The sequence below is a fragment of the Miniopterus schreibersii genome (assembly GCF_964146895.1).
Source record: "Miniopterus schreibersii genome assembly, chromosome: 1".
Classification (NCBI taxonomy): Eukaryota; Metazoa; Chordata; class Mammalia; order Chiroptera; family Miniopteridae; genus Miniopterus; species Miniopterus schreibersii.
This window is the reverse complement of record NC_138101.1, coordinates 79,048,405-79,060,861: the sequence shown is the minus strand read 5'-3', so window position 1 is coordinate 79,060,861 and position 12,457 is coordinate 79,048,405. Positions and strand designations below refer to the sequence as shown.

The window sequence follows — 12,457 nt, the reverse complement described above, 5'->3', positions numbered from 1 at the left end:
CCCCATGACTTTGTTTGTCTCTTTAATTCCCCCCGCTGGAACTCAGGTTTGTTCGTCTTTCAGTCTGGTTCCTGACAATTAACCATCAGGGAAATACAAATCAAAACCACAGTGAGACCTACAAGGATGGCTATAATAAAAAAACAAATATAAGTGCTGACAAGGATGTGGAAATTGAAATCCACATACATTGCTGATGGAAATACAAACTGGTCCTCGCACTGGAAAACAGTTTGGCGGTTTCTCAAAATGTTAGCTGTCATATGAGCTAGCAATTACACTGCTCAGTACCTACCCAAGAGAAATAAAAACAGCCCATACAAAAACTTGTACAATAATGTTCATAGCAACATGATTCATAATAGTCAAAGAGTAGAAACAACCCAAATGCTTATCACTTGGTAAATGGCTAAACAAAATGTGGTGTATCAATGTAATAAAATATTATTTTGCAACAGGAACAAAATATTGATATATGCTATACAAGAATGAGCCTTGAAACTTATGCTAAGTGAAAGCAAACAGGCACAAAAGGCCACATGTATTGTATGACTCGCTTTATCTTATTTTAGTTTATCTTTATTGCTGAAAGTATTACAGATATTGAACCCTTCTATCCTGCATCTGGCCAACCCCCAGCCTTCCCTATACTATCGCCTGTATCCTCGGGTTATGCATTTATGCCTGTAAGTTCTTTGACTAATCTCTCCCCACCCACTCCCCACCCCCTGCCTTCCCTCTGAGATTCCTCAGTCTGCCTCTGGATCTATTCTGTTCATCAGTTTATTGTGATACTTGTCTTTCTCTGACTGGCTTATTTTGCTTAGCATAGTACTCTCCAGTTGAATGATTCATTTTAAATTAAATCTCCAGAAGACACAAATACACAAAGGCAGAAAGTAAATTAATGGTGTCTGGGGTTAGGTTAGGGCAATATGGAGTGATGGCTAATGGGGGAATAAATATGCTCTAAAATTAGACTGAGGTGTGGCTGCACAATTCTGTGAATATAAAAGCCAATGATTTTATACTTTAAATGGATAAACTATATGGTATATGAATAATATTTCAATAAAGCTGCTAAAAAATTAAAGGGAACAGCCATCATAATAAGAACACAATAAATCAAGGAATTATCTTTGAAATAGTTTTATAAATAAGGTGATAGAATGAACTTTCTCAAATGCCAAAACTAACATGGAACATTTCAATAGGATGCCTCTAACTCAAAACAAATGAAAATGCAGTTGCCTGAATATCTAAAAAATATATGTAGGTAAGCTTATTAAATAAAAGACGTTTTATCAGTTTTTAATCACGTATTTGAAATACCACAGGCACAGACATAGAGTAAGGCTACGTAAAAATGTGCAAGAAATTTCAAGGGGCTGCTCATTGGTCTCTTGGACCAGAACCGATTAGAGAATGCTTACAGAAGTGATAAGCCTCTGGACAAAATAAACTTCAACATGGCCTTATAATCTGAAAGCTGCTGCAGGGTAACAAATGAGAAACACCATTAGTTCCTGAAGCTCCTGCCTTTTCCCTACTGAGATGGTGTCGAATCAGACAGACTTGGATTCTCATCCACCAAATGACAATCCAAGAGACCTTGAGGTAGGAAAAAAAGGGTGATCCAGTCCCTACATGAAGAAAATATTTGGATGGACTTAAAGTCTTGGAAGATTGCTAATAGGACAACGACAGACAGAACTGAATTTAATACCCAGTGTATTTCCTGAAAGTAAATATTGTATCAAATGTAGGCCGAAGGAACCTTAACTTCCATTAGTAAACCTAAATATTTTACTAAAACCACCTTTGTTAAAATAAAACACAATAAAAATTGTATTTTACTCCAGTGATATTTTTATGTCATAATATCAAAATAACTTATTTAAAAGTGAGTTACATAACTTAGTATATAAAGTATACGGGGTGTGTAAAAGTAGGTTTACAGTTGTGAGTACATGAAACAGTTTATTCTTGTATCATTTATTAATTATTGTATTTATTTGTATTACAGTTGTAAACATACTTTCCCCCACCCCTGTACAGTGCGACCTAATAGACTATTTGCAAGGGTTCTCAGCTATAATTACTCTCGACTCCACTATTATTCATGCTCTAGCTCACACATTCCTTTATTTCCAAAACTTACAGGAAAATAAAACTGTTAAGTGCAGGAATCTGAAAGTGATAGAGACTTTTTTGGGGATATTAATAATGTATCTGTGGAAAATCTAGAAGTTGAACATAATTATATTACAGCCAGGGCAGCACAGCTTATGCCTGTAGAGACCCTGCAGAGGCCAGAGTCATTGGATCACTAGGGGGGAGGGGCAGGAGGGCGGGCTGTGGGAAGAGGGAGGAGGAGAGAAGAGTTTGGGGACAGGGGAGGGAAGAGGGAGACCCAAAAGACAATAATGATAATGGGATAAAGAAATGCGAGGTCAAAGGAGAAATACATGTATAGGTTAAAATTACGTGTATATAAATACGCTGTCCTGGACAGCTCAAAACTGAAAATAGAATTGTGGTTTCTCAACCAGAAAGTCAAGGAATCACAGAATTTGTTAAATGGGAAAAGGCCTTAGCACATTGTCAATCTTACTCTTCCCACCAAGCATTGCCAGGCAATCAGTCAACATCAGAGAAATACAAGGGAATCTCCGAATCTACCAAATCATTCTTTGATCTAGAAAGTCATAAAAAATGAAAAAACTTTCATCTTAGAAATCAACTTCACTCAATGACTTTGTAGAGAAATAACATGTAAACATAACCAAATAAACATCATTCACTTTTAAAAAATTTATATATTATAAACTTTTAAATTTGTAAATATATAAATTGATTAAAAAATGATTCACTATATATAAATTTCAGAATCCCTGAACTATACAGTTCTAATTAATTTCCTGCCTCATTGTATCATCTAAAGTTGTCTCAGCAAATGTGTTTTCTTATTTGTTAACTTATCGTTTTAAAATGTAAATACAATTTAACTTACTGTTAATTTTACTTTGAATTATTGTCTTTTCTGTGCACTTCTTTATTATTTTTTTTACTTTTATTTTTATTTCTTTAATGTTTCTTTACCTTTATTGATGAGACCATTACAGATGTCCCCCTTTTAACCCCACCGATCCCTTCCACCCCACATCCATCCCACCCCCAGGCCCGCCCCACACCAATGACCCCATCCATGGGCCATGCCCATAAACATACAAGTTCCCTGATTAATCTTCCCCACCTACACCCCCCTCCCTGCTTTCCCTCTGAGATCCCTCAGTTTGTTCCAAGCTTCTATGTTACTGGACCCACTTTGTTCATCAGTTTATTTTGTTTATTATATTCCACATATAAGTGAGATCATTTGGTACTTGTTCTTCTCTGACTGGCTTATTTCACTTAGCTTAATACTCTCTAGTTCCCTCCATGCTGTGCCAAAGGCCAAAAGGTCCTTCCTCTTCACAGCTGAATAGTACTCCATGGTGTGAATGTGCCACAGCTTTTTGTCCACTCATCTACTGATGGGCACTTGGGCTGTTTCCAAATCTTAGCTATTGTGAATTGTGCTGCTATGAACATAGGGGTGCATAAGTTCTTTGCAATTGGTGTTTCGGGTTCCTTAGGATATATTCCCAGAAGTGGGATCACTAGGTCAAATGGCAGGTCAATTTTTAATCTTTTGAGGAACCTCCATACTGCTTTCCATAGTGGCTGCCCCAGTCTGCATTCCCACCAGCAGTGTACTAGGGCGCCCTTTTCTCCACACCCTCGCCAGCACTTGTCCTTTGTTGACTTGTTGATGGAGCCATTCTGACAGGTGTGAAGTGACACCTCACTGGGGTTTTAATTTGCATCTCTCTGATGATTAGGGATGTTGAGCATTTTTTCATATGTCTCTTAGTCATTTGTATGTCCTCTTTGGAGAAGTGTCTATTTAGGTCCATTGCCCATTTTTTAATTGGATTGTTTGTCTTTTGTTAAGTTGTATAAGTTCCTTATATATTTTGGATATTAACCCTTTATCTGATTGTGTCATTGGTAAATATGTTCTCCCATACAGTGGGCTCCCTTTTCGTTTTGTTGATGGTTTCCTTTGTTGTGCAGAAGCTTTTTATTTTGATGCAGTGCGATTTGTTTATTTTCTCCTTAGTTTCTCTTGCCCTAGGAGATGTATCAGCAAACACATTACTATGATGTCTGAGATTTTACTGCCTATGTTTTCCTCTAGGATTTTGATGGTTTCATGCCTTACATTTAAGTCTTTTATTCATTTTGAATTTACTTTTGTGTATGGTGTAAGTTGGTGGTCCAGTTTCACTTTTTTGCATGTATCTGTCCAATTTTTCCAACACCATTTATTGAAAAGACTGTCTTTACTCCATTGTATGTTCTTGCTTCCTTTGTTAAATATTAATTGACCATAATGGCATGGGTCAATTTCTGGGTTCTCTGTTCTGTTCCACTGATGAATATATCTGTTCTTATGCCAGTACCAGGCTGTTTTGATTACAGTGGCTTTGTAGTATAACTTGATATCTGGTATTGTGATTCCTCCAACTTTGTTCTTCTTTCTCAAGATTGCCATGGCTATTTGGGGTGTTTTTTGGCTCCAGATAAATTTTCGAAGTGTTTTTTCTAGATCTGTGAAATATGCTGTTGGTATTTTAATAGGGATTGCATTGAATTTATAAATTGCTTTGGGTAGTATGGATATTTTAATGATATTAATTCTTCCAATCCATCAGCATGATATGTTCTTCCACTTGTTTAAACCTTCCTCTATTTCTTTTTTCAGTGTCCTATAGTTTTCTGAGTAAAGGTCTTTTACATCTTTGGTTAAGTTTATTCCTAGGTATCTTATTTTTTTAGTTGCAATGGTAAATGGGATTTTTTTTTAGTTTCTGTTTCTGAGAGTTCATTATTGGTGTATAAAAATGCCATCAATTTCTGGGTGTTAATTTTATATCCTGCTACCTTGCTGAATTCATTTATTAAATCTAGTAGTTTTCTGGTGGAGTCTTTAGGATTCTCTATGTACAATATCATGTCATATGCAAATAATGACAGTTTTGTTACCTCCTTTCCAATTTGGATACCTTTTATGTTTTCTTCTTGTCTAATCGCTGTGGCTAAGACTTCCAGTACTATGTTGAATAAGAGTGGTGAAAGTGGACACTCCTGTCTTGTTCCTGTTCTTAGGGGAAATGGTTTTAATTTTTGTCCATTGAGTGTGATGTTGGCTATAGGTTTGTCATATATGGCCTTTATTATGTTGAGGTATGATCCCTCTATTCCCACTTTGCTGAGAGTTTTTATCAAAAATGGGTGTTGAATTTTATCAAATGCTTTTTCTGCATCTATTGATATAATCATGTGATTTTTATCTTTCTATTTGTTTACATGATGTATCACGTTTATTGATTTGCGAATATTGTACCACCCTTGCATCCCTGGAATAAATCCCACTTGGTCATGATGTATGATCTTTTTAATATATTGCTGGATCTGATTTGCTAATATTTTGTTGAGGATTTTAGCATCTATGTTCATCAGGGATATTGGTCTGTAATTCTCTTTCTTTGTAGTGTCTTTATCTGGTTTTGGAATTAGGCTAATGCTGGCCTCTTAAAAAGAGTTTGGAAGTGTTCCTTCCTCTTGGATTTTTTGAAATAGTTTGAGGAGGATAGGTGTTAATTCTTCTTTGAATGTTTGGTAAAACTCCCCTGTAAAGCCATCTGGGCCAGGGCTTTTGTGTGTCGGGAGCCCTTTGATTACTGCTTCAATTTCATCAGCAGTTATCGGCCTATTTATTTAGACTTTCTGACTCTTCCTGATTGAGTTTTGAAAGGTTGTATTTTTCTAGGAATTCATCCATTTCATCCAGGTTGTCCAGCTTGGTGGCACATAGTTCATAGTATTTTCTTACAATCCTTTGTATTTCTATTGGGTCAGTTGTTATTTCACCTCTTTTGTCTTTGATTTTATTTGGGTTTTCTGTCTTTGTTTCTTGACGAGTCTGGCTAAAGGTTCATCAATCTTGTTTATCTTTTCAAAGAACCAGCTCTTGGTTTCACTGATCTTTTGTATTGTTTTTTAGTCTCTATGTCATTTATTTCTGCTCTAATCTTTATTATTTCTTTCCTTCTACTTGCTTTGGGCTTTTCTTGTTGTTCCCTTTCTAAGTTTTTAAGTTGTAGGGTTAGAGAGTCTATTAAAAGTTTATCTTGTTTTCTAAGGTAGGCTTGTAGTGCTATAAACTTTCCTCTCAGGACTTCTTTCATTGTGTCCCATAGATTTGGAGTTGTTGTGTGTTCATTTTCATTTGTTTCCAGGAAGTTTTTTATTTCTTTCTTAATCTCTTTGGTAACCCATTCATTGTTTAAAAATATGCTTTTCAGTCTCCATGTGTTTAAATGTCTTTTAGTGTTTTTATTGTAGTTGATTTCTAGTTTCATGTCATCGTGATCCGAGAAGATGCTTGAAATGATTTCAGTCTTCTTGAACTTATAGAGACTTGTTTTGTGTCCTAACATGTGGTCTATCTTTGAGAATGTCCCGTGTGTCTGTGCACTTCTTTAAATCCAAGTCAATTCTAAATGCTGTTTTCAAAAAGTTACATTTTCCTAATAAGGCAGTATACTGGGAAACATTTTCTTTCTTTACGATTCTATAATTATTAAAGAACCATCCTACTTTATATTCATGTTTTGTGAAAAATTTTAGTAGCTAGTAATGTTTTTTTCAGAAAGCTGGATTTTTAAAAATGCATATTTAAAGATGTTTAATTTAGTGAATACTGTGGACATTTTCCTCTTAAGGAATAAATTTCAGACATACAATTTAAAAAACAGGCAGACCTGGAGTTAGGAGAGGTGAATCGTGGCTTCAGGAACACCCCCTGCCCAGTTACATTATACATTAGAAAGCACCTTAAATTCTTTTGGACTCAATCTTTTGATGTAAGATGGACTAAAGTTCTCTGCAGCCAATTCCAACTTCAAAATTCCTCAATTCCTATTCTATAAGAAAAGTTAGCAGGAATGCAGAAGGCAACTGCCAGACATTCACTTTATAAACAACTTTGCACCTGCAGAGATCTTTCTTTAAAACATATCACTGATTTTTAGAGACAAGAGTAACCCATTTTCAAAGAAGACTCCTCAGTTCTGATAAATTTGTATTTTTTGACTCATAAAAGCAATATTGTCCATAATGAAAATTAAGACATTTTAAATTACCTATCGAGTCAAAATCCAACAAATCTTCACAAAACAGTAAGAATCAAGCACTTACTTTTACTTGAAGATCCTCAGAGCTTTCTGGTGACATGTACAAAGCAAGCAGCACTGGCAGAATGTTTGTGACCGCGACAGCCCGGGCATGCTCCGGAGTGTGTCTCCCAATCTGTGCCAAGGCCCAGGCAGTAGCAGCCTTAATATGGTCTTCTGGTTCTTCTGACAAGCAGACTGACAACTGGGGTACACCCTGCAGCATTGATCAGAAGAGCAAATGTTATGAATCTAGAGCAGGATTAGAGCCTTCTGTGTCTCTCAGACATTAGAAGAAATCATTTTGGCCTTGGTCCTTTTGTTCCTAAATGGTTCAATAAATGAGCAGAGCACAGGGGCTGTCATTTTTCAAGTCAATAAAATGACTAGAACCAATTTACCTTAATTATCCATTACAATCCAACTAAATTATCTCTGCTAGCGTTTACTCCCCAAATAGAGTCATTCAGCCAAACAACAGATACCACAGATTTATATATAGGGAAAACCAGATTCCACTGTGACAAATTTAAAATGCTTAGATTTTAAAGCCTTTTATTTTCCTTTGTTAAAAAAGTTAACTTACAATCCTTTAAATTGTCTTTTCACTAAGTATAGCGGATCCGACAACAAAATAACTACTATAGATTTGAAATCCAATGAGTAATATGAGCCAGAATTCTATTTTAAGTAACTTTTACATTAAATACAAAACCTTTCCTGAACTAGTAAATACATTTCCATTCATTTTGGTTAAATTTCATTATTTTATTTTATTTTAAATATGTTTTAAAATTTATCTTAGAGAAGGAGGGAAGGGAGGGAGAGAGAGGGAGAGAGAGAAACATCTGTGTGAGAAACATCAGTCATCTGCCCCCTGCCCGCCCCCACTGGGGATCGAGCCCTGTCCTGACCAGGAATCAAACTGGTGACCTTTTGGTGCATGTGACGATGCTTAGGCAACGGAGCCACACCAGCCAGGACTTGGTCAACTTTTAAATGATAGTTTTGCCTATTTTAACATGACTGAATGTCAAAGTAGAAATAATTACTTTTGTTACACAAATAGCATGTGCTTGTATTTTGAACTTTAGGCTTCAGTTTTATCTAAATAATCGAAACAGAATTAAATGGCGTCAAATACATCTGTTTCTATATCTAAGGCAGCATCAAACAGCCAAATCAAATTATAATTCTGGATTCTGTATAGGAATGATTTTATAACTAATTTGAGACTATAACAATTATCACCTTAAATTTAGTACCACTAAGGCCAATGTCACACTGCCATGCTCCCATAGCAAAGTCCAAGTGATCATACACACTTTTTCCCCTGTGCCTTTACATTTGGTTATTAAGACCAATTTCTTGAAGGGATCTGCCATATTTCTTCATTGGCTTCTTTTTTCCAACTAAAACTGTTTGTCTGGCAATACAAAAGGTCAGACCTGTCTTCCCAATGAGGCAACTTAACAGAAAGTCTGTTCTCTGGGACGTATCAAAACTGAAGCAGCTGGAGGAAGCGAAGACAGCCCCCCACCACCCCACCCTCCTAACACTGACTCACTGGCCTCAGATGTTATGAATAGTAAATGAGATAAGAAACATGCATGTGCTTGGAAAATTATAAAGTATTATTTAAATGTGAAGTGCTGCTATTAGTCCTTAGGGTGCTATGTGGGGAAAAGAAAGAAAGACACAGAACTATGCATTTGCCTCAAATGCTGCTGCCACCTTGACCTTCAACTAACCGAGAGACAAGTAGGTGGGAGAGGCCAGCAGCAACTCTGCCCTCGACCAAAGGAGGGGAGCGCCTCCTGGTTAGTTTGGGGAGGACATAGAGAAAGCAAAAGCAATTGCTGCTGCTTTCATCATTCTTCCTATGTGTAAGCTTTCTGACGATCCACAACGGAACCAAGAATCAAAAATCCCAGTAATATCCCCACAGCGACCCTTCAGAAAGCAGCACTACTGTTCTAGTCACTATCATAGTCTCTGGTAATAGAAGAACAAAAGGAAAAGCGTAGGATAAAAAGCGAGTAAAGCAAAGAATTATCAAGGAATAAGTAGAAAATAAAGATCTGAGGGTCCCTTTTATTCTGAGGATTAGCAAGGGATAAAAAAAATCCACACTTCTGTTTAACATACAGAGCAGATTTCCCATGCTGATAAGAAACCCACACGCTAGATGGTCGCTGGAGACATGAAGCACACAGCCTCTGAAGCATTGCTCAGATCAATATTTATGCACTCAATCAATATTTTTGAGCACCTACTATGTGTCAGGGCTATGCTGTATGGTGGGTTAATACCAAGTTATAAACTGAGATGAAGCCAAATTCCTAAAACAAAGACACAGCATCGCTCTCTGACATGTGCTCTGAATTGCCTTCATCTAAAAAGAGAAATTAGTTCATGAAAGCGGAAGGAAAATGGATAAGAAGGGATGTCCTAGCTATTGTCATCTCCTACCCAAATGACAGGAAAGGGGAGGATGACTCCTGGGCATGTAATTACACTAGTTGTCTTTAATCACAGTGTGCTTCACGTGTTTGTAAATGTACACAGTCAACCCTTCAGGATGCAAACACACTGAGTATTTCAAAATAGGTAATACTAATATTCGGAAGTATCAATATTTTGTAGATATTAAATACTGAGTAAAACTTTAAACTGCCTACAGAGTAAACCTTACTTCAAGCATTGCTTTCAGAAACTTACTAATAAGCCTTGACAACATGCCAAAAAATTCTTCAGGTTCCTTTCACTCTGGTCAGTCATATTTGATAACCTGTGGGAGAGTATTACTGTGGTTCTGTCTTAGAATATCTCACTGCAGTAACCAGAAGAAAATCAAGAACAAACCTTGCTAATGATCACCGCCATTGCCAGGTTCTCCGAATGAGCCGCCACATAGCCCAGCATCATGATGCCAGGCAGCCTTATGTTTCCTTTGCAGGACCCAATGCAGTCAATCACGGCGGCAACGCCTCCTGCGTTAACGATCAACTGCGAAAGCTGAGGGGAAGGAAGGAGAGCTAGGTGGCTGTGACTGGACAGGACAGGATGATCTGTAAACATTACTATTGTCAAACATTTTCACTTAGGACCTAAAAACACCTGGTAAAATTTGAAACAATATGATTTAGTGAAATTACTATACTTATTAAAGAAATATGCAGTACAATAATTCTATTTTGAATGTACAAATATACTCACTGTGCAGTTTACTCTGTGCTTCATTTTTCATTCATCAGTGGCACAACTTTTATCTCTATCTAATGGATGTCAAAACTCCCACCTAGACACTAAGCCTAGGCTAGTTCGTAACTAGCTAACTACTGAAAGCCCCAAGCACAATGTGTGGGCATGAAGCAGATTACTCCTTGACTGCTGAACGACAATGTCACACTTGAAATAGCCTCGCCTAGTTATCCCCCTTTGCCAACAGTGATTACTAGCTGATTACATTTCAATTATAAAAAATTTCAAGCAAATAAAGATGGTAGGTGAAATAAAGAATGAGGACTTTAAACTTTAGTGAAATGAAACTGATCAGTCAGAATATACCCAGAAAAAGATACAACTGCAGAAGGCACCCAGGCCTGCTCCATCTCTATGCCTTTGGCATCTAAGAACTCAGGGCGGAACCACCACGAAAGGGCAGCTCCTAGAGGAGTCACACTAGGCCCGGGCCCTGCTGGTCTCTCCCACCTGGAACTGTACAGCTCTCACTACTCCCAGATCACCTAAATGACAAGAATGGCAAAGTCTGGGGTCCCCACAATCAAGAAATGGAAAGCAGGAAATGATTAAAAACTGAGATTTCTGTCTTACTCCATTGATACAACCCAGTGGGATTTGCAACCAGGGGCACTTTCGGCCCCTGGGAAATGTTTGGCAACATATGGAGACACTTGCAATGGTCACGATGTGGGGGATGCTACTGACGGGCAATGGGTGCTGCTAAATATCCATCCTCCAGTGTCCAGGACAGCAGGACAGCCCCCTACAACACAGAATTATCTAGCCCAAAATGTCCACAGTGCTCAGGATGACAAACCCTGACCTAACCAAATCATGTGGCACAGCACCTGGGCCTTGTATACAAATTGATGTTTTACTTTACAACAAAAACTGACTGATATTATTGTACTTAAAAAGCTTTTTTTACCTCAGGTGTATGCTTTGCAATCTCTCTAATTAAAGTAGAAGCATTTTTCTTCACGTATTCATCTTTGTCCTTCAGGCAGGTAAGTACCACTGGAAAAATCTCTGCTTCAACCACCATTTCTGCCAGATCCACAGAATGTTTTGCAATCTGACTGAGAGCTGAAAGGACCTGACGCTGTCAAGCAAAAACCAAAATAAAACAAAACATTACGTAGAGTCCCCTGCAGCGATCAAATATACTTTAAGCAGCTTTATACAGTCAAATTCCTTTCTAAAAAGAAAAAACAGCCCGCAGGGCATGGCTCAGCGGTTGAGCGTTGACCTAGATCCAGGCGATTGGGGTTTGATTCCCTGTCAGGGCACATGCCCTGGTTGCAGGCTTGATCCCCAATGACTCTCTCATCATTGATGTTTCTGTCTGTCTCTCCCTCTCCTTTCCTCTCTCTGAAATCAATAAAGTTATATTTTTAAAAAAAACAGAAAAAACACAATTACATATGTAACATAACCTAAGATTTCTGAGTCTAGAGACATTCACATCTTAGTCTTATACCTAAATACTCAATTTCTTAAATTCCCTCATTTCCAAATTGAATGTCTTAGTTTTCTGTGGACTATTTAAATCTCTGTCACAGATGATCAAAGAATATGACCTTTGGATAAATACTATTTCTTAATTATGTAATGCTTAACTTGTTAATTTACAATACACGTGGTAATATACTACAAAAAGATCAGGCAGAACTAACATGTTTGGTATGATACTGATAACATCAAAGCACTTTCCATTGCTTAGTTAATTAACATTAACAATTTTTAAACCTTATGGGGTATAACCAGTAGCATATAAAAGTATAACTGGTGACTATTAACTGAAAATCAGATTGTAGAAAGCTAAAGAAAAGACAAACATAAATATGACAATTTTCATAAGAAATTTAAATATAATAATGGTGACCTAGAAAACCTTTAGGTCCCTTCCCACCCTGATATTCAATCAT

At 37.2% G+C, this 12,457-nt stretch overlaps 1 protein-coding gene across 3 annotated transcripts in view; it reads right to left on the bottom strand.

Annotated features, from left to right (window-relative positions):
- The window catches only part of LOC308547121 (sperm-associated antigen 6), a 52,423-nt gene that overhangs the window by 15,326 nt on the left and 24,640 nt on the right, over nt 1–12,457 (bottom strand). For all 3 annotated transcript variants that reach the window (XM_081116888.1, XM_081116889.1, XM_081116887.1), the window contains 3 exons: nt 11,458–11,631; nt 10,149–10,301; nt 7,309–7,500 (listed from right to left, as the gene is read on the bottom strand). In XM_081116888.1, the coding sequence (XP_080973014.1) occupies nt 7,309–7,500; nt 10,149–10,301; nt 11,458–11,631 (519 nt within the window). The remainder of the gene's footprint in view (nt 1–7,308; nt 7,501–10,148; nt 10,302–11,457; nt 11,632–12,457) is intronic.